General features: G+C 44.3%; 1 protein-coding gene across 2 annotated transcripts in view; it reads right to left on the minus strand.

Annotated features, from left to right (window-relative positions):
* MYOF (myoferlin) overlaps positions 1-27,062 on the minus strand; it is a 166,125-nt gene that overhangs the window by 91,533 nt on the left and 47,530 nt on the right. For both annotated transcript variants that reach the window (XM_053582730.1, XM_053582731.1), the window contains exons 4-9: positions 21,170-21,278; positions 17,544-17,631; positions 4,810-4,976; positions 4,068-4,196; positions 1,005-1,067; positions 874-924 (exon numbers count right to left, since the gene is read on the minus strand). In XM_053582730.1, coding sequence (XP_053438705.1) covers positions 874-924; positions 1,005-1,067; positions 4,068-4,196; positions 4,810-4,976; positions 17,544-17,631; positions 21,170-21,278 — 607 coding nt within the window. The remainder of the gene's footprint in view (positions 1-873; positions 925-1,004; positions 1,068-4,067; positions 4,197-4,809; positions 4,977-17,543; positions 17,632-21,169; positions 21,279-27,062) is intronic.

Consider the following 27,062-nt stretch of genomic DNA (forward strand, 5'->3'; position numbering starts at 1 on the left):
CTACTGAATGAATGAGCTAGTCTTAGAGCTGGAAGGGACCATAGAAGTAAGGTGACCAGCATGTTCCAGTTTGCCTGGGACTTTCCCAGGTTCAACACTAAAAGACTCAGGCAAACTGGGACCATTGGTCATTGTACAGAAATTCACCTGATCCAAATTTCTGTGTAATCTTCCTCTCCCTCTTCTTCCAGCTAATGCCAATATTAATATAACCGTTAACTGGGCAGCACAATGTGCCAGGTGCTGTGCTAGCTGCTTTACATATACTATTTCATTTAATCTTTGCAATGACCCATTTTACAGATGAAGAAACAAAGGAAGATTGGATAGGTTAAGTGAGGAGTTCCCTTGGGCCATGTGGCTAATTAGTGGCAGATAGGGTATGAACACTGGTTTGCCTGGCCCAGATCATCCTCTAGTACTTCTAGCACCTGGCTCATTTCTTTGGGAGGCAGCCTATTCCATGTAGAATTGTTGGGAAGAAGACAGAGTTTCTTAGAAAAATGTCCTGGATATCTTGTCTGGTTTGGCTGTCGATGGAGCTCTAGGCCACGGGGACGTGCAGCTGGATGTTGGGCATCCTGCCATAGTCAAGTACTCCTTCCCTTTGCACCAGTGCATTTGCTTCCAGGCACAGAGGGAACCCTGGCAGGGCCTCAGGTGGCAGCTGCTGAGCATCTTGCTTCAGGCCATGGCTAAGTGTTGGACTTTAGAAGTAAGCAAGCCCCAGGCAGCCCTCAGCAAGGATCATGGTGTTGGCCCCTTACAAACGATCCTAAGATGTCACCAAGATGGGTGCCCAGGAATCAAATTTCCTGTTATGAAAGTTCCCATCTTTATATAAGCTGAATGAAGCAGACTGTTGTCACCCACCTTAAATTCCCCCATCAGACAATCTGCTCGCAATGAGTGGGAATTATAAACCTGGAAGAAAGAAGAGTGAAGAGGTGATCGGCTCTGGCTGGCAGTGAGTGTATGGCACCTTCCCACTGTCCCTGCCTTACCCGGATGCTAATGATCTCATCCATCAATTCAGAAGGGGTCATGTTGATATTGTAGAAAAACAACTGTCAAAACAACAAAGAAAATGTTTCAGTGTTAGCAGAGGATTGAGGTTTAGTGGGATTTGGTGCTATAATTTGGGGAGTCCTCCTAAAAAATACAAAACACAGATTCAAAATTAGGTTTAACCATGTGAACATATTGCAAACATAAGTTTCATGGTAAACCCACTTCTGCAGTTTGCAAAAAGGAAAAAAGAGTTGGATGGAGTTAAAGATCATTCTCCTTAGTGAAGTATCACAAGAATGGAAAAGCAAGTACCTTATGTACTCAATACTAATACGAAACCAGTAGATGCCCACACAAGATAAACACACAATTAAATTCAAGTGGGGGGGGAAGGAAGGAGGAAAAGAGGAGAAAGGAGAAGGACTGCTGTGCTCTCACCTAACAACAACATAATGTAAAGGTATATGGCACACCTCCTGGGTGAAGGGCTCAACCACAACTTAGACCTTACCTAACAAACATAAATAATGTAACCTAATTGTTCAACCCTCATATTAATCTGAAATTTTTAAAAAAGGTTGATTCTTAGGAGATGAATATTAGTATACAGAGATTTTATCATCCCAGGCCAGTAAACATTAATCCTAAAAAAATAGAATGAGCATTTATTCAAATGGAGACGTTTTCCCTCCAACTTTTAACTTAGAATATTTCAAATCTACAGGGAAGTTGAAAGAATAGTAAAAACTTTTCAGCTATGTTCACCAATTTTTACCATTTGGGGGACATTTGCTTTATCTTTCCCTTTTTTAAAACTGTGAACCATTCGTAAGAAAGTTCTAGATGTCATGACACATCACTCCCTCAAAATGCATTTGCACATCTCTGCTAAGAGCAAAGGCATCTTATATAATCATACCCAAGACATTTAATATCTAACATATAGTTGATTTTCAAATTTCTCCGTCTTCCTAAAAATTCTTTTCAGCTTTAAAACTGGTCTAGGATCCACGTAAAGACCATCCATTGCATTTGGTTGTTTGTGTCTTCAGTTTCCGTTTCTCTAGAACAGTGGTTCTCAACCTTCTTAATGCTGTGGCCCTTTAATACAGTTCCTATGGGTCGGAACCAACAGGTTGAGAACCGCTGATCTAGAACAATATTATTTCCTTTTTTATTTGTTTCTCATTTCTTTCTTACAGAAATCAGCGGTTTCAAAGAACATCCTATAGTCTGGATTTGTGCGAACATTTTGTCACTGTTGAATATAAGTTGACTGTTTAATCAGACATGACATAGGCGATATTGATTACTTCCATTATATCACATCAGGATGCCATTTTTGTCCCATTATTGGTGATACTAAGTTTAATCACTTGGTTAAAATCTACATAAATCAAGAATTTTTTGGTAAAATTCTTTCATTGATTTATAAATTAGTTTGTTTACAGGCCCAGTTATTTGTTTCTTCCCTTTAGCCAAAAGGTCTAATACACCCCTAATTCATTAAACCGGAAAACTTCAGAGGAAGGCTGAGATTCTTGCTGGGCTCCTCGGAGAGAGGAAGGGCAAACAGGATTCCTAAATTGTAAACACCTAGATAGGTCTTAGGCCTCAGGCCCAGGTCAGCCAGCACCTTGCCCTCGCGCTGACCCAGCCTTGGCCTCCAACAGGACTCTCTTCCAGCCTTCTGTGAAGTCCATTCCATGTGCCCCACTTTGGGGCATCCCTGACGACTTGCGAGACCTTTTATACTACTGTACTTGGCAGCACGCTGTTGTCTGTGATTCCTCTTAGGGGGGGCGAGAAAACCTGGTTCATTTATAATTGCTTTGAGAAGAAATGAGATCTTCCGGAAACCTGGGGGTCACATTGAACAAAGGGAAAGAAACACAAACACTGGGTCGAGAAAACTGGTTTATTCTGTGAATAGAGGAGCAGAAAAAAGGAAAGCTGGAGCTGGGATTAGAGGCTGGAGGAGTGAAGAGAAACTATGATAAGAAAGACCTGGGCTGGGGCGGCGCCTGTGGCTCAGTCGGTAAGGCGCCAGCCCCATATACCGAGGGTGGCGGGTTCTAAACCCGGCCCCTGCCAAACTGCAACCAAAAAATAGCCGGGCATTGTGGTGGGCGCCTGTGGTCCCAGCTGCTCGGGAGGCTGAGGCAAGAGAATTGCTTAAGCCCAGGAGTTGGAGGTTGCTGTGAGCTGTGTGATGCCATGGCACTCTACCGAGGGCCATAAGGTGAGACTCTGTCTCTACGAAAAAAAAAAAAGAAAGACCTGGGCTTACAGCCCCAAGGGAATATCAGAAATGTATCTTCTCAGCAGTAGAAGGGCCAACTCTAAAAATCTCCCAAACTGATCCCTTCTCTTCACAGCCCAGTTGTGGAGTTAACCATCATTTGGGACGATGATCAAGGTATCAAGTATTTTTTTTTTTTTATTTGTAGAGCTAGAGTCTCACTTTATTGCCCTCCGTAGAGTGCCATGGCATCAAAGCTCACAGCAACCTCCAGCTCTTGGGCTTAGGCAATTCTTTTGCCTCAGCCTCCCAAGTAGCTGGGACTACAGGCACCTGCCACAATGCCCGGCTAAGGTATCAAGAATTTTTGACGAGTGCTGTAAAAGAGGTCAGCAGAAGCAGGCTACATTCTCAGTATGGGGGGCCAGAAAACCCAGTTCATTTATAATTGCTTTGCTTTAACAAGTATTATGTTGATAGCCAAGTAAGTTTTGACACCTCTAAAAAGCTGGAGGAGTCAGTCACACAAAGACAGCCCTCAGGACATCTTGCCAATTAGCAAAAGCAAAGGTTGATACAGGTGACATCATGTGATCTATCGGAAAAAAGGGACCTATCAGGAAGAGATCCATTGAGAAGTCATTGCTAAAACACCAGAAAGACACCGGCATCTCCGACAACCAGTGACCAAGCTGACCAGTGGTTCTTAACTTGGTGTGTTTAACACTGGAACTTCGTGTTGCCTTTACCAGCTCCCGAGTTTCCTCTCCCACAGGACTCGCTGGGAAGGAACCTGCATTCTCCACCCATTTACCTCATCAAAAAATGGATTGTTCCCTCTCTTGATTCTTGTTCGGTGTGTCTGGCCACAGACATGGACTTTGACCACAGGCCTGATGTTGTTGCCACTTAACTGTCGGCCCTCAATCACTCTGACGCGGATCTACAAGCACAGAGGGGTGTTGTTACTGATCCCTTCTCGGGAGGTGTTCTTCAGCTTTTTCACCTACAAGGATAGCTCAGACCAGGCTGGGACAGCCTTGCAATATACTGGAGCTCAGACCTGGGAAAGCCCACCTGAGATCATTCCCAAGGTGGTTCCTCGGGGTGGTTGGAGAAACTGAGAGTAGTCATGGGGATGAAATAGCTCAAAGCTGGCCTGGAAAGAACAGGACAGAGCAGAGTCACTGCTCAGGCTCCAGCCACATACCTGCTCTTCCCAAGCCTGGTGATGTACTAACTCACCCCACTGCTGTCTCTCGAGTACAAGGAAGTCCCCAGGGCTATGAAAACCCAGTGCCAGTGCTTTTGCTCCCCCTTACCTCTTTCTTACCAGCAAAGGGAAGGAAAGTTACAATTCTTTTTCTCTGAAGAATCTCATGTGGCTTGACTAAACCCACTTCTGTATGCAACAGAAGGAGAGGCCTTCGGATTGGGCTTATGCACTGCCATCCCTCTTTACTACTTGGGCCATTCCTCCTAGAAATAGGTCTGTGGTACCATCACTGCGTGCAGTGTGAAGGTTGAGCAGAGATCAGAGGCCGGGCTGTTTCTACCTGGAAGTCCTGTGGCTTATTGGACAGCATCCGCCGGCTGTTCTTCACTCTGGTGAGCCTCCGAGCCAGCTGAGCTTCCGACACCGTCCCAGCTGGTCCGCGAGGCCCCGGGCCCATGACTGTACCGTTCAACTGGTCTTCATCACCTTCATCTTCTTCCTCTTCTCCTAAAATATCAAAGAGGAATCCAGTTAGAGATGGCCTGTGAATGTCAGAACACTCAGGCTTCCAGGACCAGGACAGTTTGCCTGCGATTATATTTGAATTGTTCCTAAGGTGGCAGGGGAAGGAGATGCTCTTGGTGGCACTGACTTGGGATCTGTTGGAACCCAGATCCAGTTTCTTTGAGAAAATGTGTTCACGGTGCATCAGGGTGCATGTTTAGGCTGCCTTCAAAGAGACCAAGTCAGAGACTATGGGGATCACGAGAAGAGACGGCACCATTGGACCCAGGCGAGGATCACTGGGTTCTGATCTCAGGACCTAGCCTGAGGTCAGGGGGACTAACTGCAGTTAGGACAGAGAAATGAGGAAAAGCCATGGGAACCAGGAGCCTCCAAAAGACAGACTTCAATTCTGCCCTTCCCACTGTGGATCTTCTCTCTAGAGAGCTGCTCATGCCTGTCCCATCTCCTTCCGGCTTCCTGGCTCACAGATGCTCTCTCCTCCCCGTGGCAGGCGAGATTCACCTGGTATTCTTAAAGGAGACCCAGGATCATCTTGCCCTCTCTGCATCCTCCTGGTTTGGCATTTTAACACTGGTGCCCCCTATTCATTCCCTTGGCTTCCCTCTGCACCCACCAGGGAAGTTTTCCCTGGGTAGCAGAGTGAATGTCCCTTCCTACCCCCCAATGTCTTAGGTATTCCTCCTCCCTGATTCTTTGGAGACCCCTGCAAATGTCCTCTGTCTCTTCCTGTGGTTTTTTTCTCCCCTGGGGCCCTTCCTCCGCTATCAAGCATCCACATATCTTTCTCTCCTTCAAAACCCGAAATCAAAAATTGACTCTGCCCTTTCCCTTTTCTTTTATTCACAAACTCTTTGAAACTCACTGAAAAACTTTGGTTTTTCATTTCCTAATAGGCAAAAAGTTTGAACTCCTGTGTAATCCATACTATAAAATTTGAGAGCCTAGAAGACTAACCACCTTGTCTAGTAAATACCTGCATGGGCGCGCCCTACTTTTACATTCTGAAACTCCTCCTTTACAATATAAACCACATAAGAGATTGGATTTCCATATGCCATCACCCATCACTCAATCACATCTGTATGAATTAGTTCCATCAGCTCAGTCTCTGGCACCGCTTGTTAAAGCTTGGGCTGTGCCATGCTGTCTGGTTTCAAATCCTAGTTTCAAGCCACGTGAGTCTAAGGTTCTTCATTTCTCTAGGCATCAGTTTTTCATTTGTAAAAGGGGGGAAATAATTGTATTTATAACAAGGTTACTGTACAGGTAAAATTAGTCTATAGGTAAAGCCTTTAATGCAGAGCTGCATCCAATAAATGAACTTTTGTTTTGGTTTTGCTGAGTGCTATTGTTTGGCTATAGTTTGTTTGGCTCTGCCAAATCTCTTGCTGAAATTTGATCCCCAGAGTTGGAGGTGGAGCCACCAGGGAAGTATTTGGATCTGGAGGGCAGATCCCTCATGAATGAAGGATGCCATTCTCCCAGGAGTGGGTGAGTTCTCTATCTATTTCCTGCAAGAACTGATGTTGAAAAGGGCCAGGCACTTTCTCTGCTTTCCTTCTTGGTTTCTCCCTCCCCATGTGATTTCTACATCTGAGGTTCCCCTTCACCTTCTTCTATGAGTGGGAACAGCCTGAGGCCCTCACCAGAAGCAGCTCTGGTGCCATGCTTCCTGTGCAGCCTGCAGAACCATGAGCCAAATAAACCTCTTCATAAATTAGCCACCCTCAGATAGTCTTCAATAATAACACAAAAATGGACTGAGACCCTGACTGGTCAGTATTGGTCAATGTCTCAGTCTGTTTGGGCTGTATAAAAAAAAAGGCCGGGCGGCGCCTGTGGCTCAAGGAGTAGGGCGCCGGTCCCATATGCTGGAGGTGGCGGGTTCAAACCCAGCCCCGGCCAAAAACCACAAAAAAAAAAAAGGCCACGATCTGGGTGGCTTATAAACCACAGAAACCTATTTCTCACAGCTCTCGAGGCTGGGAAGTCAGAGATCAGCCTGCTGGCCGATTCGTTATCTGGTGAGGGCTGCTTCCTGGTTCATGGATGGCACCTTCTTTCCATGTCCTCATACAGCGGAAGGACCCAATGACCTCCCTTGGGCCTTTTCTTGTGAGGGTACTAATCCCCTGCTCTGCCCTAATGAACTAATCACCCTCAAAAAAGCCCCACTGCTAACACCATCACACTGACACCAATTTTGGAGGGATACAACATTCAGACCCTAGAAGATGGAAGGTGTTTGTGGTGCACAGAACACTCCTTGGGAAGCAGCAATTGGCGGGGACACTGGGACAGTCTGCAGGAATCACGGTGGTGGGGACACAAAGGAAAGAAGAGGCAACTTCCCCAAATGCACAGCATCACAGTTTAGGATGGGGAAGCCCTGCTCCGCCCCCACCTGTTCATTCATGCTTCGCCCAGCCTGGCCTGGCTTCTGTTCTTGTAAGGCCAACCATGACCTCTCCCTGGCAAGCTCAGTGCCCTTATCCATGTCCTCGTCCTTGATCTTCCCTGGAGAGGGACACAGGCCCACACACATTTCTGCAGATCACTGCAGCTGTCCTCCTCCTGCTGTGACTAACCACTCCAGATTCTTCCCGTCTTTGTCTTTGCTGAATGTGACCTCCCATTTTGTCCTTTGCTCCTTTGACTCAGCACCCTGTGGATCCTCCCTTGACACTTCGTTCCAGGAACAACAGATGCACAGAATGTTAGACTAAAAGAGACTGCAGAGATCCCCGGTCCAACCTGCCCTCGGCTGCATTTTATGGAGAGAAAAACTGAGGTCCAGAAAGCTGAAGCCACTTGCCTGTTAGGTTATTAGGGGCTGAGCTACAACCAGGACCAAATTTTCACCCTGCCTCACTGGTTTCAAACTAGATCTAAAACCAGGCTGCAGGTGAGGGAGCTGCTGCTCTCCTGGGGCCTCAGCATCTTTGTCAGGATACCTGAAAACCCCCATAGAAACCAAGACAAGGAACAGCTACCATGGTCCTCTGCAAGATGATCTGGCTCTCTTCTTCCCTATTCTTGAAGAGGCTTCAAAAGAAGAGCTTGCCTGCTGCCTAGGACAGTGGGGCACCTGGATCCCAGCTCTCAGGTGTCCTTCCTACTCCCCACCAGGTGAGTGCCTCTGCCTCCTCAAGTTTCAGATGACATAAGCTGCCTTCCCACAGGCTTCCCCCACCGCTCCCCAGTGCAATGAGTCCCAGCATGTCTTGCCACCACACATTGTTCTTTCTAGCCCTCACCACGCACTCTTGCATCTACTTGTTAACCCACAGGCCTTCCCCACTCCCACTCTTCAGAAGCAGGGGGCTTGTTCTCTTCTCCTTTATATCTGCCCCCACGCTGTACATAAATCCTGGTATCACAGAAGAGGCCCCATAAATGTGGAATGATAAACAAATGGGAAGGGGAGATCATGATCCTTGCATGTGCCTTCAAGTTTGGTAAAGCAACTGTCCATTTCTCAGGAAAGAGCACGCAAGCAGTAAAGGAGCTCCTTCAGCCTCAGCATCAGACTTGGGAAGTGCGGAGAGTCATTCCCGTCTGCGCTGGACTGGGCAATAAATGGGGAAGATAGGCCGGGCACCTGTAGCACAGTGGTTATGGCACCAGCCACATACACCAAGGCTGGCAGGTTTGAATCCGGCCTGGACCAGCTAAACAACAATGACAACTGCAACAACAACAACAAACTAGCTGGACGTTAAGGTGGGTGCCTGTAGTCCTAGCTACTTGGAAGGCTGAGGTAAGAGAATCGCTTGAGGCCAGGGGTTTGAGGTTGCTGTGAGTTTTGACGCCACAGCTCTCTACTGAGGGTGACATTGAGAGACTCTGTCTCAAAAACAAAATAAATAAATAAAAAAAATAAATGGGGAGGATAGCTTTTGGGTTCTTTCAAACAACTAAGACTTATTTCCTGCAACCGTCATGGGTCCAAGTGGGGCTTCCTCCTTGCTGTGGATTGTACCACTTTGAGCTGATGGTTGTTTATACCAGCAAGCTAGAGGAAAAGTAGGGCTCCATTCTGAACATGCTTCTTATTTCATTAGTGGTGCTAGACTCTGGATATGCTCTTAATGGATGTTCTAGAACAGCAGTTTTCAACCTGTGACCCACAGGAACTGTGTTAAAGGTAGCAGCATTAGGAAGGTTGAGAACCACTGCTCTACAATCAGATTGTAGATAATGAGAGGCTATTTCTTCTGGAAATACCTTCTGCTATTCAGACTTTGGGCTGAAGGGATGGATCAGAGGAAACAGCCTAAGCCGTGGTGGCAGCCAGCATCTCTGCTCGAAGCAGGATGGTTGAGCAGGAAGTCTGCCTGTCATGTGGCAGGAAGTTGCTCAGGATTAAACAATGCGATGCTAAGTGTTCTACAAAGAACGAAGGGGGCCAAGGCACTGCTGAACACACCCTTCTGCTAACGCGAGTAAGCAGTTGTGCTGGCATGTTCTGTCAGTGAGACCCAGGCATTGGATCTACAAAGAATGATTGGTGACACTAATTTGGGAGCCACTTGCTGGTTGTACCAGCAACCTCGAACTTCTGGGTTCAAGTGATCCTCTTGCCTCAGCCTTCCAAGAAGCCAGGACTACAGGCATGCACCACAATGCCTGGCTAATTTTTCTATTTTTAGTAGAGACAAGGTCTCACTCTTGCTCAGGCTGGTCCTGAACTCCTGAGCTCAATGAATCTTTCCACTTTGGCCTCCCAGAGTGGTAGGATTACAGGCGTGAGCCACCGCACCCAGCCCTGGTTTATCCACGCTTGCACTCGGTAACTTAGTGATCTGGTCTCATTTTAATCTCATGGTAACAAACCATAAATGTACCCACAGGGAGTGGCCTAACTACCACACATCTGAGATACCAGCCCCAAAGCTTTTCCAGACCCTGGTCTCAGATGGCCACTAACAGGGTCAAACACTTCATCTTTTTGAATTCTCAACTATTTTGCGTGTTTTTCTTGTCTTTTCTTTTTTTTTTTTTTTTTTGTAGAGACAGAGTCTCACTGTACTGCCCTCGGGTAGAGTGCCGTGGCGTCACACGGCTCACAGCAACCTCTAACTCTTGGGCTTCCGCGATTCTCTTGCCTCAGCCTCCCGAGCAGCTGGGACTACAGGCGCCCGCCACAACGCCCGGCTATTTTTTGGTTGCAGTTTGGCCGGGGCTGGGTCCAAACCCGCCACCCTCGGCATATGGGGCCGGCGCCCTACTCACTGAGCCACAGGCGCCGCCCTCTTTTCTTCTTTCTTACCTCACACTTAGGAGTACACAGATATTTTGTATCTTGAAAGCTTCCAACACCCTTTCTCACTTCTTTCTCATTGTTGGCTCATAACCTTGTTTCTTATTTCATTGAGAAAACAAACAATGAGAAGAGAATTTTCACACCCTTCCGAGTCAGTCTTCTTCCTGCATCTGTTCTCTGCCTCCTCTCCTGCTACAATCGCTCAGCTGCTGGACTGTCCCGTGCCTCCCAGCTTGAGGCCAACCCCTGCAGGTCTGAGCAGTTCTCATCTCCTCTCAATACTCAGGTGTGCTTCTGCAGTTGCTGCCTCTGTATCCAATCACATTTCCTCTTGTACTGAATCATTCTTATCAAAATATAAGCAGGCCGAAATGTCGCTCATAATTTTTAAAAAAACCTTTCCTTGACTCTACAGCGCCCCTTCTTTACTGCTCCTCTTCGCGGCCAATTCCTTGGACGAATCATCTTCACTCATCCTCTGCTTTCTCTCCTCTGATTCTTTCTCTCTTGAGCACCCCCCAGCCAGGCCTTTGCTCTACAACTCCACTGAAGCTGCTCCTGTCAAGGTCCCTAAAGACCTTCATATTACCAGATGCCACGATCCAGCCTCAAGTCTCCTCTTACTCAAACTCTCCACAGCATTTGTTCATGTAATCCCTGAAACACTTTCTGCTCTGGGCTTTGCAATTTGAAGTAATCACCAAGGAAACTTCTGTCATCCCACTTTTTACATAGACCTTGGCTTCCAACAGGCCATTTTAATAGAATCAATGTCACAGGTGAAGGAGACCCTCCATGCCATTTAATCCAATTCCTTGATGTTGTAGGTAAGGAATTTGATACCCAGAGAGGTTAAGTGACGTAAGACTGTCACACAGCTTGATAGAGGGGTGAATGTCCAAACCCAGGTCTGCTGATTCACTATAGCTCAGGTTCCTCACAGTCCCTGCTCTGGCTATGATAAGCTCTTCACATTTTCCTTGTAGGAATGACATCCTGCCTCCTCAACAATTATAAGGTTACTTGGTCACATCCTACCTGCCAGGCTTTTGGCCATGGCTAACACTGACCTGTTGGTAAGCAATTCAATGCCCCACCCCATCCCAATTCTTGGGTAAATAGCACTAGATGTGCCCTAAGAACTTTCTGGCATGGTTGCAATATGTACACTGCGGCACAGGTACCAGGGGTGCAAACACAGCACTGCCAGGCAAGCCTGACAGCATCTGCCTTTGGTCAATCAAGGCTGTGACACAGTCTAGAAAACATTTTCCAAAAAGCTCTTTCTGAATCTGAGCTATATAATTTAACTAGGTAAAATGTACAACTCCAGGATATCTGAAAGTGAGCTCCAAAATCTGTCTTCAGCAGGATCTATGGGAGATTGGGGGCTCCCCTCGAGCCAGCTAGATTAAGCTCTCTAGAAATAAGTACCAGATAGCTGCACATTTAGCAATCTCCCTTGATGATTTTAGTGCGTCTAAACATTGAAAACCACACGCTTATTATGAATACTTTGATTTCCCTAAATATCCCAGAAAAAATTGGCCTAACACCATCAGTGTTTACAGGACGAAGCCACTCAATTAGAGGTCCAATCCTGGAAATTGTGCCTACAGCAATCTTCTAGCACAGTGATCATTTTCCAGTTCAGCTCGGACCAAGTGTCCTTTGTTCCCTGGATTTCCATGGTCTGCCCCTCAAGAGCAAATGTCTCAGCCCAGCATCTACAGCCATCAGGAACATGCTTCCTTTTCTACATACTTCTGAATGAACCAGGCACTTTGGTCTATTCACTAGTGTTCCCCAAAATTCTCTTCTTGAAAAAATATTACACCATATCCATTGTCCACCTATCATTCACTTCTTCATTCATTCCTTCATCCTGCCATCCTGCCTCCTCAACAATTATAAGGTCACTTGGTCAAATTACTGAACCATATGATTCTCCAAGAGCTGTGCTGGGCACCAAGAATACACAGTTGGACTACACGGCAGTGGCTGGCATGGTGGCTCACACTTATAATTCTAGAGTTCTAGGAGGCCAAGGTGGGTGGATTGCTTGAGCGCAGGAGTTTGAGACCAGTCTGAGCAAGAGTGAGATCCTCTTGTCTCTACTGAAAATAGAAAAACCAGCCAGCCAGGTGTAGTGGCGGGAGCCTGTAGTCCCAGCTACCTGGGAGGCTGTGGCAAGAGGATTACCTGAGCCCAAGAGTTTTAGGTCACTGTGAGCTAAGACACCATAGCACTCTAGCCTAGGGCAACAGAGTAAGACTTTGTCAAGAAAGGAAGGAAAAAGGAAGGAAGGAAGGAAGGGAGGGAGAAAGGGAGGGAGGGAGTAAGGAAGAAAAGAAAAGATATACATGGTTGAAAAAGTACTTTCTTGAAGAAATTGTTTTCCATGTCATAATTTGCTTAGTCCTCTGTGGAGCAATTTATTGTTAGCTCTGGGCTATAGTTACTCATGTTTATATCTTACCTTCCTACTGAACTACAAACTCCTTGGTGGCAAAACAATGCCTTTCTTACCTCTATATGCCCCATAGATGGGTGTTGGAAAATGTTTTCTGAACTGGATTGAGTTTAATGTCAAAAAGAATGACTTTGGTGTTCATGGAATGAACTAAATTTGAAGCAGTGAAATCTGGCTATGAATGGGTTTTTGCATTTCTATAGTTGGACAGAGCACGAATCTAACAGATGGTTCTTCAAAAATAGATGTGAGATTTTAAAAATAGTTCGTTCTGGCTATGGAAATGTAGGATCCTATCAAGCTGCTGACATCTGGTGAATCAAGTTACCATGGTAACACATTTTCAGGTCAAGCAGGTAGCTGTCTGGGTCAGCCCACCCCTCTGCTAAGGGAACTGTCTCTGAGATGGGTCAATGACATCACACACTTTCAGTCAAGCCACTAATGCCTCAGGATCTGTACCTTTTGTTATGCTGATATAGGAGCTCCAAGAAAGCAGGCCTTAAAAACAAACCCCTCAGGTGTTCAATTCCTGAAATCTATAGTCATAACTAGTTTCTTCAAATTATAGGGAGGAATTTTCCTGAAGATCTTCACATTTGTGTTCTGTCCTCCATATTTCTAATCTCTCCTGTGGATGACAAACTTTAAGATCAATATCAGTAGTATGGATGGTGGTTATCTCAGGAGGAGGGACGGTGAGAGATTTTCATTTTCTGTATCTTAAATTGCTGTGACATTTCCATTTTAATAACCAAGAAATGATAAACAAGCTCAAGTTCTAAGAATCTGAAAATATCTACAAAATCAGGAAAGCAAACATTTATTTTTATGTAGAATGACAAAATTATATTTTTTGTTTTTTAAAGAGTCGATTGAAGGAAAAAAAACAAATTCTGAGCCAGGTGTCCCATTTGTGTCACTAAAGTACGCCTTGCCCCAAGGTAAGGCTGTTTCGCTGCTCTTCTCTGTCTGGTGTTTACTGTTCTATCTTCTTCCCTCAAGATCATAAGTTGCTTTTTCCCCTTGATGCCTTCCCTAGCATGAAGTTGTAGGCATCTTGGCTTGGTTGAATTGAATTATCATGTTAAGGGGGAAAAATTGTTTTTCCTTGAAACATCTAGATAATCAAGGCTATTAGAAGATTTTTTTTTAAATGCTTAAGAAGTTTCTTTTAGCCAGATTATGAAGCCAACTTCAGAAGGCCAGGCTTGGCAAATACTCGTTTTATAGAACAAAGACAGCGCATCTAGATCAAAGAACACTGTTTATTTTTTTTAAGTGAAGAAATTTCACTTTTTCATCTCATACTGAGTTTGCCCTGTAGACCAAGTTCATTTGCAGACCAGCATTTGGTAACATTCTTTGATCTCCAAATACAAGGAAGCCAAGCTCTGGTTCATTTCCCATCTCAGCTAGCAGTGTCCAGCAGGGATTCTAAAGAACTCAGTGGAATACCTGGACTGCACTTGCCCAGCTGCCTGCCACAGAGCCTACTGGGAGGCAGCCTCCTATGGGGAAGGTGGACTTCTTGCCCCCACTGTGCTGCCAGGAGCCTTAGTCCTGCAGAGGCTGAAGCAAGAGCCGAGGGGAAGAAGCCTTTGCCAAAGGAAGCTTATGTGCCAAGGATTTTCTCCCAAGGGAGAGCAAAAGTCCAAGAGTTGGTGTTTTTCTCATTTCTAAGGAAGCAGAAATATGCTCCAGAGAAATCATATATTTTTGACCCTTAGGTTTCTGGGTTTGGGCTTATATGGGTCCAACTCAGGAGATTGGATCTCCTGCTACATTCTGAATAGCTTGATAAATTGTTTGTTCTCAAAAACATTTTGGTCCACTGGGATAAAATTTTGTTTTAAGGAAGCACTTGGTCATCTCAACCTGATTCTGAGCCAAAACAGTTCATTTGATTCTAAAAGTTCTACTTTTCAGAAGAAACAATTTGAATGTCATACAGAGTGTGATATACAACTGAGCTATGACTACAAGCCATCAGGGATTGTTTTTGTAATAGCAACGACAATAACAATAGCTACCATCAAGGTAAATATTACCATATGCCAGGCATTGAGCAACACACTTTATAGGCAATATCTCTAATCCTTCAACAACTTTCTGTTGTAAGTGTTGCTACTATTCCCACTTTCCAGTAGAGAAAACTGAGATTCAGAGATGCTTAAGTGACTTACTCATGGTCCCACAGCTAATTAACAATAGACCTGGAACCTAACCTAGGCTGGGCTAACTCCAAAGCCCTTGCTTTTATCTGTAGTGTTACATCTTCAAGATGAAAAGAATATTGTCACCAACCTGTACTGAAAGTTCCTGGAGGGTAGGGGCTGTCCCTTGATACTCATCACTGCAGCAATGGCCCTCAAGAATTTTATTCCATAAATACGATAAATAGTATGACACCAACCTCTATAAGTTTATGCTTTTTACTTGAATGAGCCACAGTATTACTTTTTTCCTAAAGGCCTTGTTGAAAGGGTAATGCAAAGGGACCCATTTAACATTTTGGCTCTTAGGATGGAATAAGTTTAATGAAATTGCCTTTTATCTGCAGTGTATTGGGTTGAATACTGTAGTCCCCTGCACCCTGCAAAGTCATGCCCACCAGAACTTCAGAGTGTGATCTTATTTAGTAATAAGATCTTTGTAGATATAATCAACTTAAGATGAGGTCATACTGGATTGGAGTGGTCCCTAATTCAATGACTGGTATCCTTATAAGAAGCGGGAAGGCCAGGTGTGCCTATAATACTTTCACTCTGGGAGGTGGGTGGATGCCTGAGCTCAGCAGTCCCAGACCAGTCTGAGCAAGAACAAGACCCCGTGTCTACTAAAAATGGAAAAAACTTAACTGGCACCTGTAGTCTCAGCTACTTGAGAACCTGAGGCAAGAGGATCTCTTAAACCCAGGAGTTTGAGGTTGCTGTGAGCTATAATGCCATGGCACTATACCTACCCAGGACAATGGAGTGAAACTCTGTCTCAAAAAAAAAAAAGAAGAAGAAGAAGAAGAAGTGGGAAATTCGGGCACAGACTCACAGAGAAGAGAACAGAGACACTCAAGATCTATACCCTAGAGAAAATGGAAACAAGACAGTGAGAACTCCACATGATGACAGAAGCAGAGACTGGGATGATCCATCTACAGGGAATGCTGGTGCCACCAACACCAGAGCAGAGGATGAGAAAGATTGTCCCCCAGAGTCTCCAGAAGGAATCAGCCCTGCCAAAATCTGGATTTCAGACTTCCAGCTTCCAGAATTGTGAGAAAATAAATGTCTGTTGTTGAAGCTGCCCAGTTTGTGGCACTTTATTATAGCAGCCCAGAGAAATGAATGAACAGGGTCCCGCTGAAGGAGAATGTCAACATGAGGAAAGATGCCCTGACCTTCCTAGTTCAGAGGCTAGGGTGGACGGCCCATCAGCGAGGGCTGCCTCCAAGTACCAGTGCCCCTCCCGGCAGATAGAAGAGGTGGGAAAGAAAGGGGTGGGAGCGCTTAGCTGCGCGCCTGCAGTGTGCTGGTCAGCACGGACTCTTCCTGCCGGTTTTCTTCCCCATCTCTGCTGTGGAAGCAAAGGCAGCTGCAGATGTTCTTGAGCCACTGCAGAGTTCCTGTAGGGCTGAGTATCCAAGACCAAGGAGTTTGGCCATGGTGCCCCTAGGAAGAAGGGGACATGCAAAGTATATGCTGGGTCTGTGTCAATTCTGTTACCAAGAGAAGGCCAGCTAGTCCGTGCTGGAGTTCACAGCTATCTGGTCAAAAAGTGGGTCAAAACATTACTATTGGTTTGGATAAGCGTGGGTAGGGGCAGAGATTGGGCTGAGCCAGATGTGATGTGGCAGGAACGGGCAGAGGCAGGAAGGCGAGGAGCTGCTGTGGGTGTGGAGCAGACTCTCAGGTAACCAGAGAGCCAAGTTCAGAACTGAAAGAAAACCAGCCCTGAGGAGCCACCTCGGGGTCAAGTGCCAGGGCTTCCCCCGAGGAGGGCAGCAGGTGAGAGTGGTAGGAGGGTGGGTTCCTCCCCTCCTGGGGCACATGCCAAGGTAGGAGTAATAGAAGGGACCTTTGTAAAGCATCTCAGGACAAAGGAAGGGACAGAGACACTTTTAGCATCATGCCACCCTGAGAAAATGTCTTCCTGTGGAGGTCAAAGATAGCCATGTGAAAAGCCTGATGGTCTGTGGACCCTCCCTCCACCTGAGTCCTACAGCATTCCCCCGATGGTCCTGAATGACTGGCAGCCCATGGCAGAGACCGGGGAGAGTATGGGGTGGGCTATGCTGATGGGAAGCAATTGGTTAGAGGACCAAGGGGGTGTCTGGGGAAGGGACGAGTGAGGGTCAAGGGAGAGAAAGAAGATCCAGTCCAAGGACACTGACCATGAGACTGGTACTGAGAGCACAGCTTGGGGTCACACCTTTGGGAGGCAGGTGACACATGAAGGGGAGCAAAAGGGCCACTCCTTGAGCCAAACAGCTGGGGACCTTGTATGGGGTGGAAGATCCAAACGTGAAGCAAAGCCGTGCTTGGGGCATTCTTCCAGACACTGTGCATGCTTGTCGGGGTCACTGCAGGGTTGCTCCACAAAGGACTGTTTCACCTCTTTCCTCTGCCTTGAAAGACATTTTGTAAACAGTTGCACTGTCCTGATTCAGACAGCTCCACCTGCCTTACCGTGCCCCTGCCGGGTGGGCGGAGAGCTACAACTCACATGGCAAGCTCTCTCTGGACACTCTTCTGTGTGTCTTTGGCAGACTCCCCTTGGGGTGGGTGGGCCTTCCGAAGGGTCAGCTTACCTGCAGTGCCTGGCACGCTGGTCCCACTCGGGTCATTGGGATGTGGAGCTGAAGGTGGATCATAGCCAATCACCAAGTCAATAGTGGCCTAGAGAGAAAGAATTCACAGCAGAGGCAATCAGGGCTGGACATCGGCATGTTACAGACTCACTGTTGATCAACCTATCAAGAGTCAAAGTCTCGGAAGGGGTGAGCGAGGGAATAGGAAAGCGAGATGGGGGGGACGGAGGCTGGCACAGCTAGACTGTTCCTGACTTCCCACACCTGCTTCAGGTAGAAGCAGGGAAGGAGCTGCGAAAGGGCAACCTTATGAGCTGGAGTGCAAGTTGTGACAAGCAAGTGTATAAACTTGTAACAACAAGGGTGAACTTGTAAGTCCATCCTAACCTGGAAATGGCCTCCTAGCTCAGAGTTACGATTCCAGGCTCATTTTAAATGACTGATTTAAGTTTGCTCGTTGATTTATTTGATCATTAACTGCTGAGATTTATTTTCATGCTGCTCTCTAAAAAGGAATTTCAAATGACTAAAAAATGTATATAAAATTGGGATTCACAAAAGAGGTCTAAAAAGACGGAATTGAGTCTAATTAAAGAGGAAACAAATATGCAAGTCACGCAACTGAACATAATTGCTGTCCTTCCTGCGTGAACTGTGACCCCACAGCAAAAAGAGAAACCAAAACGTGCCACTTTCATTACCTGAAAGGGGAAATATACAGGGGATAAAGTTACTTCTACTTAAAAAAATGAGAGCTACATTTCTCATGTGGGGCATTATTTTAGGGCAGAATTTCCTATACAAGCAATTATATTTCATGGACCCACATTTCAAAAAACTTGCTAAAGAAAACCAACATAAGGTTGTTAACATTTATTTTGCCAAACATATGTCCACAAGCAGCGTCTACTATCACAATCATTTCATAAAAGAAAGGCATTTTAACACCAAAAATGAGGGGCAACAAACCTCAGAATAAAGGGAGTTTTTTGTAAATAAGTATATCACACAGACACACATTCACACACACACAGACCCAAGGGATGAGACAAAATACAGAACATAATATGTAGAATATACACACTAAAAATGTATTTGTTGTTTATCTGAATTCAAATTGAAATGGGCATCCTATACTTCCATTTGCTATTTTTGCTACATCTAATAAATTCTAACACACACACACACACACACACACGGAATTGCCCTTATTTCTTCCATTTGTCTGCTCATCAGTGAATATTCCCTCATGATCAGCATATTCTGTGACTGCCTTAGAGCTACTGATCTGGGAGACAAGGAACAGGACAGGAAATACGCCCCTACCCACATTTCACAGCACACAGGAATCACGTGAGCAGCATCTCCCGGCTCCCTGGGGGAGGCCAGGCTACCAAGTGAAGGCTGAACGCAGGGAGCACTGACAGACCTAAGAAGCTGACTTCTAAAACCTAGAAGAGCACACAGACGGCTCACCGCCTGGACCTGTGGTTTTTATGCTGTGTCCTAGTACCGCAAGCTTTCCAGAGTGTTCGGAAGACCCCACAGGGTGAGGGGCATCCCAGGGTGCAGGGCCTGGGCCCTTCGCCCTCCGCCCTCCATTCAAGTGCAGCAGCCCTGCCACTCTAGGCTTCTACAGATGCTTTCTTCTGTGCTTAAAGGAGAACAGGGGAAGAAATAGCAAAGAACAACAAACAGATTGAAATTCCTTAAATGTAACATGGGCTGAAGTCTCTTAGCGGGACGGGGAGTTACATTAATGTATATAGCCAAGGGCATTCTTATCTCAGTAGCACGAACTGCTCAGGTAGAAGTGGTAACTTCAACTCACAAATGGTGGCTCATGCCTGTAGCCCTAGCATTCTAGGAGGCCAAGTGGACTGCTTAAGCTCAGGAGTTCAAGATCTAAGCCTGAACAAGAGCCATATCCTATCACTACAAAAAAAATAAAAAATAAACCAGGTGTGGTACACGCCTGTAGTCCCAGCTACTCAGGAGGCTGAGGCAGGAGGATTGCTTGAGCCCAGGAGCAGGAGGTTGCTGTAAGCTATGACGACGCCACTGCACTCTAGGCTGGGCAACAGGGCAATACTGTCTCAAAAAACAAAAATAAACAAACAAAGTGGCAACTTCAGATCCTCTAACCACATCTTTTTTTTTTCTTTTTTTTTTTTGGCCCAGGGCTGGGTTTGAACCCGCCACCTCCGGCATATGGGACCGGCACCCTACTCCTTGAGCCACAGGCGCCACCCTCTCTAACCACATCTTAAGAAACTAAATTCTATGTGAAGAAAATGGAAAGCAAACAAGCAAAAGCAGGCAGAGAGATCACGGACTTCTACCATCTTCCCTGAGCATCACCTTCCTCAGCCAGGTTTGAGTAGAGATGACAGGCAGTGTTTGAATTTATGTTCTCTGATTAGAACGTGGATTTCATAGCAAACCAGTACGTTTTGGAGACTAGACCAGAACAGCTGACATTGTCTCACATAGCGTTAACAAGCCTCGCCTGTGTTCTTGTCTACAGGATGCCCTCTTTCAGTGTACATTTTTTTCCCTTGGCCAAGGCGCCCAAGCAAAATAAGTTGATTGGAAAATAGTTAGAGCTTATGAACCAAGCATGGTAGCTTTATGAGCACCTCCTAAAAATCATGAGAAATGTGGGAGCTGTGATACTTTAGACTTTTTTTTTAAGCACACACACTTGAGAAGAAATTCTGATGTCATATCAGACAATACCAATATGTACTTATTTAGAGAAGCTGTGATTAGAAAACATGCAGCTATCGATACAATAATAAAAATGTGATACTGCCATCTACATTCCAAGGGAATATTCATAAACTACCTTCTATAGAATGCATCAAAAAGTGTCTGAAACACAGAGCTATAATAACCATACACACATTTACAGCCACAGGGTTAAGCATAAAGCTATGCCCAGAGGGGCCCCCCGCTCACTCTATAGAATTTTGTCAAAGAAAATCGAATTTATCTAATTTGCTGGTTCTGTGATTGCAAATATAAAATAAGGTCCACGCCCCGTTTGCAAATAGACTCCACATATGAGGTGGGCCAATGAAGTTCCTGAACTCATCCTAGAAAAATGCTACATACCTCATTGCTGAATATGGTCACCAGATGGCCAAGAGGATACTTCAAAGGTGACCATTGCCAAGGCAATAAGGTATGTAGCACTTTCTCAAGGATCAGTTTGAGAACTTAATTGCCAGACATTCTATCTCTAAACCAGATTTCTGCTTTTTGTGTCATCAGCTTATGATCAATGCATACTTTTTCTTTTTTTGTAGAGACAGAGTTTCACTTTGTCACCCTCGGTAGAGTGCCGTGGCATCACCCTGCTCACAGCAACCTCCAATCCCTGGGCTTAGACAATTCTCTTGCCTCAACCTCCCAAGTAGCTGGGACTACAAGTGCCCACCACAACACCCAGCTATTTTTTTGTTGCAGTTTGGCTAGGTCTGGGTTTGAACCTGCCACCCTCGGTATATGGGGCCAGCGCCCTGCCCACTGAGCCACAGGTGCCGCCCAATGCATACTTTTTCTTAATGAACCCCCATGAAGCCTCTCGCTGCTAAGCCATTCAACAAGAGGGAAAGGCTCACCCCAGTGTCTTGCCCCCTCTCGTTTAGCAGGGGGATCAGTTTGTACGGCAGCGATCTGCTCTGGTCGCCAGTCAGGTCCTTCAGGGCTACAGTAGCTGTGCCAATTAATCTGCAGGGAAACAAAAACAAACACACACACAGCAGCCTAAGTAAGGGGCATGCTTCCACTGAGTCGGGACCTCCCAGGTTCCTGCCTATCCATCTGTTCTCACTAAAGTCACCTCATAATGAGAGGTGGGCCATTTTGTCCTCAGCCTCACAGGGTATATTGTCAGTAAACATGACACATCTAACCTACATTAATAAGTGACTTTACCTTCTGTTTTGTTGTTGTTGTTGTTTGTTTTTTGAGACAGAGTTTCTCTAGGTCGCCGTTGGTAGAGTGCTGTGGCATCACAGCTCACAGCAACCTCAATCTCTTGCCCACCCTCCCAAGTAACTGGGACTACAGGCACCTGCCACAACGCCCGGCTATTTTTTGTTGCAGTTGTCATTGTTGTTTAGCTGGCCCCAGCCGGTTTCGAACCCTCCAGCCTCAGTGATTGTGGCTGGCACTGTAACCACTGTGCTACGGGCGCTGAGCCTTTACCTTCTGTTAATAGCTACATTATATTGCAATAGACCAGGAAATTGCTATATTACCCTGTTTTACCCAAGTTATTCAATTATATAAATTCTTCCTATATGCCTTCTTGGAAGAGTGCACTTTCTTATACAGAATACCACACGAGATATTCAACAACTGTGACAGCTTCCTATTTCTGCCAATATCACAAGTACAGTCTGTAGCTGGCAATGAAGAAAAAATTTGCCCACAGAGAAATAAGAGTGAACTTTTTCAGCCTTTTTAGATCAATACAGAAATTAAGTCTCCTAGTCAATGCTAAGAATTGGTGGAAATTTTCTCCTAGATTTTTTCCTGTATTATTGTCATACATTTAATTTATGCATGTTACAAAACCCACAACTTATTGTTACTGTTTCTTTCTTTAAACGGTTTATTATCTTTTAAAGAAATTAGAAAACAGGCTCAGCTCCCACAGCACAGTGGTTACGGTGCCAGCCACATGCACCGATGCTGGCAAGTTCAAGCCTGGCCCAGGCCAGGTAACCAACAATGACAACTGCAACAAAAAAATAGCTGGGTGTTGTGGGAGCTACCAGGCTACTTGGGAGGCTGAGGCAAGAGAATCGCTTGAGAATCACTACTTGCCGGGCTACTTGGGAGGCTGAGGCAAGAGAATCGCTTGAGCCCAAGAATTTGAGGATGCTGTGAGATGTGGAACTCTACTGAGGGTGACATAGTGAGACCCTGCCTTAGAAAAAAAAAGAAAGAAAGAAATTAGAAAATAAAAATACATTTTACACTTATAGATAAAAACAATTAATGGGAATTTTACAGTCTATTTTTTTTAGATGATCATGTTCACTTAATCTTTTTTTAGACTTTGTTAAGTATTTTTTCTCACTTAGATTTTTATTACTGTGACATATTGAGGACAGGACTCTGTGCACATATATTACTCCATTGCCACCAGACAAAACAGGTGAACTGCCAAGACAAGGTGAGAACCTCTAAAAGAATAATAAGTTGGGCGGCGCCTGTGGCTCAAAAGAGTAGGGCGCTGGCCCCATATGCTGGAGGTGGCGGGTTCAAACCCAGCCCCAGCCAAAAACTGCAAAAAAAAGAAAAAAAGAATAATAAATCATGGGATTGCCTATTTGAGTTTTTAACAATAATAAAATGTGAGAACTACAGGTTTAAAAGTCATCTGACTGGTATGAGGGTCTGACAGGTTTGCAAACTTGCCACTGTATTTGTATGTTGGCAGCACTATATAAACAACTTGGTAAGTTTCATAACCTTGGCATATCAGTGTCTCACAGCTGTGTTTGTGTTGACATGTGCTAGTTTCTAGCTGAGTGGTGTTCATCATTGTTGTATGTTTTGGTGTGCAGTTACAAGAATGTTGGAGTTCCAGTTAGAGCAATGAGCAACTTTCATAAATTTGTTAAACTTGAAAACAGTGGAAGTGAAATAAGGGACACATTAGTCCAAGTTTATGGGAACAATGCCAGGAAGAAAACAGCAGTATACAAATGGATTAAACATTTTTCAGAGGGGAAAGAAAGTGTCACTGATGAAGAGAGGTCAGTATGACCAGTATGAGAAGAACTGAAGAAAATATTGCACAAACTCACTGAATTCTGTGTCAAAATTGTTGGTTGACTGTGAGAAGCATAGCAGACCTAGTAAATACTGATAGAGAAACAGGAGAATCGTAATTGAAAATCTTGGCCAACAACTCATGACTCTTGGCATTACAATTATGCACCAGCTTACACGGCGCTGTCTATGAGGGAGGGTTAACCAGTACACAAATACCTGTATTGGAACACCCTCCTTATTCACATGATCTAGCCCCCAGTGACTTTTTTCTTTACCCAAGGATAAAGAAAATATTGAAAGGAAGACATCAGGACATCAAGGGTAATACAATGACAGCTTTGATGGCCATTCCAGAAAAAGAGTTCCAAAATTGCTTTGAAGTGTGGACTAGGTTCTTATATGGGTACACAGCTTCCCAAGGGGAGTACTTCAAATGTTTTAACACATTTTTCTAGGATGAGTTCATGAATTTAATTGTCTGACTTTGTACATGTATTAATTATATAAATGATATATTTTCCTTGAAAGATGTGAAAATAAACTGGACTTTATTCCTTATGGTTTCACTCTTGAACATGTACCGATTTGTTTTTTCTAAAGTCAAATTGACCTGAATCTCTATCATCAATAAATAACTCCTAGGACAAACAGGACAGCATGTTGAAACAATACTGAAGTGGAAAGAGGGCTTGTCTGGGTGTGGACTGCCCTGGGTGTGGACTGGCATTTCTCAAACTTGGCACTACTGACATTTTGAACTTTTTAATTTTTTTTGCTGTTCATACAAAAGAAAGAAATAAAGGGCATCTAAATCTGGAAAGAGGACGTCAAACTATCCCTGTTTGCCGATGATATGTTCTTATATCTAGAAAACCCTAAAGATTCCACCAAATGACTCCTAGAATTGATAAATAAATATAAATTCAGCAAAGTCTCAGGTTACAAAATTGATGTATAAAAATCAGTATACTAATAACAGCCAAGTTGAGAGTCCAATCAAGGACTCAGTATCATTCACAATACCTACTAAGAAAATAAAATACCTAGGAATATACTTAACCAAGGAAGTGAAAGATCTCTACAAAGAAAACTACAAAACACTGATGAAAGAAATTGCATGTGACACAAACAAATGGGAAAATATCCCATGCTCGTGGACTGGCAAAATCACAATCATTAAAAAGTCCATACTGCCCAAAGCGATTTACAGATTCAACACAATCCCTAACAAAATACCAGACTTGTTTCACAGATCTAGAGAAAATAAATTCTAAATTTCATTTGGAATCAAATAAGAGCCTAAATAGTTAAAGCAATCTTAAAGTAAAAAGAAGAAATCTGGGGGCATCATATCACCTGATTTGGAAGTATACTGCAAGCCTACAGTAACATAAACAGCATGTTACTGGTATAAAAGTAGAGACATAAACCAGTAAAATAACAGAGAAATAAAATCATCTACCTATCATCTTGGACAAAGCAGACAACATACACTGGGGAACAGAAGCCCTATTTAATAAGTGGTGCTGGGAAAACTGGATAGCCACATGCAGAAGAAGGAAACAGGAGTGCTATCTCTTACAATATACAGAACTTAGTTTAAGATAGATTAAAGATTTACATGTAAGGCACAAAACCATAAAATTGTAGAGGAAAATCTAGGAAAAACTCTTCTAGACATTGGTCTAGGCAATGAATTTATGACTAAGATCCCAAAGGTAAATACAGCTACAACAAAAATAAATATATGAGGCATAATTAAATTAAAAACCTTCTGCACAATAAAGAAAATAATCAACAGAGTGAATAGATAACCTACAGAATGGGGAAAAAAATTTGTAAACTATAGTCCAACAAAGAACTCATATTCAAAAGCTACAAAGAACTCAAACAATTCAGCAAGAAACAAACCAACAACCCTATAAAAAAGGGGCAAAAGACATGAATAGAAAAAAATACATGAAAAAATCCTCCATGTCACTAATCATCATGGAAACACAAATTAAAACCACAATGAAATACTACCTTACCAGAATGGCTCTTATTAAAAAGTCAAAAACAATAGATGCTAGTATCAATGGAGAGAAAGAACAACACTTATAAACTATAGGTGGGACTGCAAATCAGTACAACATCTATGGAAAATAATATGGAGAGTCCTCAAAGAAATAATTGTAGATGCAACAATTTGATTCAGCAATCTGATACTAGGTGCCTACCCAAAGGAAATTACATCATTTTATTAAAAACATACCCAAACTCAGCCGGGCGCGGTGGCTTATGCCTGTAATCCCAGCACTGTGGGAGGCTGAGGAGGGAGGATTGCTTGACCTCAGGAGTTCGAGGCTTGTCTGAGCGAGAGTGAGACCCCGACTCATGGAAAAAAATGGAAAAACCCAGCTGGGCGCCGCAGCGAGTGCCTGTAATCCCAGCGGCTTCGGAGGCTGAGGCAGCAGGATGCCCACAGCCGGAGTCTGAGGTTGCAGTGAGCTACGATGCCATTGCCCTCTGCTCAGGGCATAGGGTAGAACTCTGTCTCGACAAAAAAAAAACAAGGCAACTGTGCGAAAAACATACCCAAACTCAAATGTTTATCACAGCACAACTCACAATAAAAAATATGCAGAATAAACCTAAATGTTCATGAATTCATGAGTGAATGAAGAAGATGTGGTATGTATGTATATCACAGAATACTACTCAGCCATAAAAAGTAATGAAGTAGGCCTGGTGCAGTAGCTCATGCCTGTAATTCTACAATTCTGGGAGGCTGAGACAGAAGGATCCCTTGAGCTTGGGAGTTTGAGACTAGCCTGAGCAACAGTAAGACCCTGTCTCTACTAAAAATAGAAAAATAAACTGAAGGGTGGGTGGGTGCCTATAGTCCCAGCTACTTAAGAGGCTGAGGCAGGAGGATTTTTGAGCCCAGAAGTTTGAGGCTGCTGTGAGCTAGACTGATGCCCTGGCACTCTGTCCTGGCAACAGAGTGACATTCTGTCTCAAAAAAAAAAAAAAAAAGAAAAGAAAGAAAGATAAAGAAAAAAAAAGGAATGAAATAATGTCATTTGCAGGAACATGAATACCATTATCTTAAGTGGTACTCAAGGATAGAAAACCAAATGCCATATATTATCATTGATAAGTGGGAGCTAAGAGATGGGTTCACACAGGCACAAAAAGATATATATGAAACTGAGAAAATGGGAGAAAGGGAGAGAAGATATGGGAGAAAAACTTCTATTCAGAACAATGAACACTATTCTGGTGACAAGTGCACCAAAAGCTCTGACTTAAGCATTATATAAAGTATCTTTGTAACAAAAAAAACTCATATTCCCTTAATTAATGTTTCGTTTTTTTTTTTTAATGTCCTATTACCCTATCTATGGGATGGTAATTTAGCTTGGTATAGAGTTCCAGACAGACATTCGCTCTTTTAACTCAGAAGCTATGTTGTAGTCTATGGAATATACCTTTGATAAGGAGTAGTTTAAAAACATTTTTTTGTTGTGGGGATGTCCTACTCAGCAGGTTCCCTAGCCTCTCCCTGCTGGGTGCCAGGAGCAGCACCCCACCCAGTTGTAATCATGAAAAATATCTTTGTACATTGCGAATTGTCCCCTAGTAGGCAAAATCATCCCTGGTTGGGGACAACTCTTGCTCTATCCCTTAACTTTTGTGTCCCAACATTTTTGGAGGACTTGGCTATGTCACTCAACTCTC

The sequence above is a fragment of the Nycticebus coucang genome, chromosome 3 (assembly GCF_027406575.1).
Source record: "Nycticebus coucang isolate mNycCou1 chromosome 3, mNycCou1.pri, whole genome shotgun sequence".
In the NCBI taxonomy this organism is placed as follows: domain Eukaryota; kingdom Metazoa; phylum Chordata; class Mammalia; order Primates; family Lorisidae; genus Nycticebus; species Nycticebus coucang.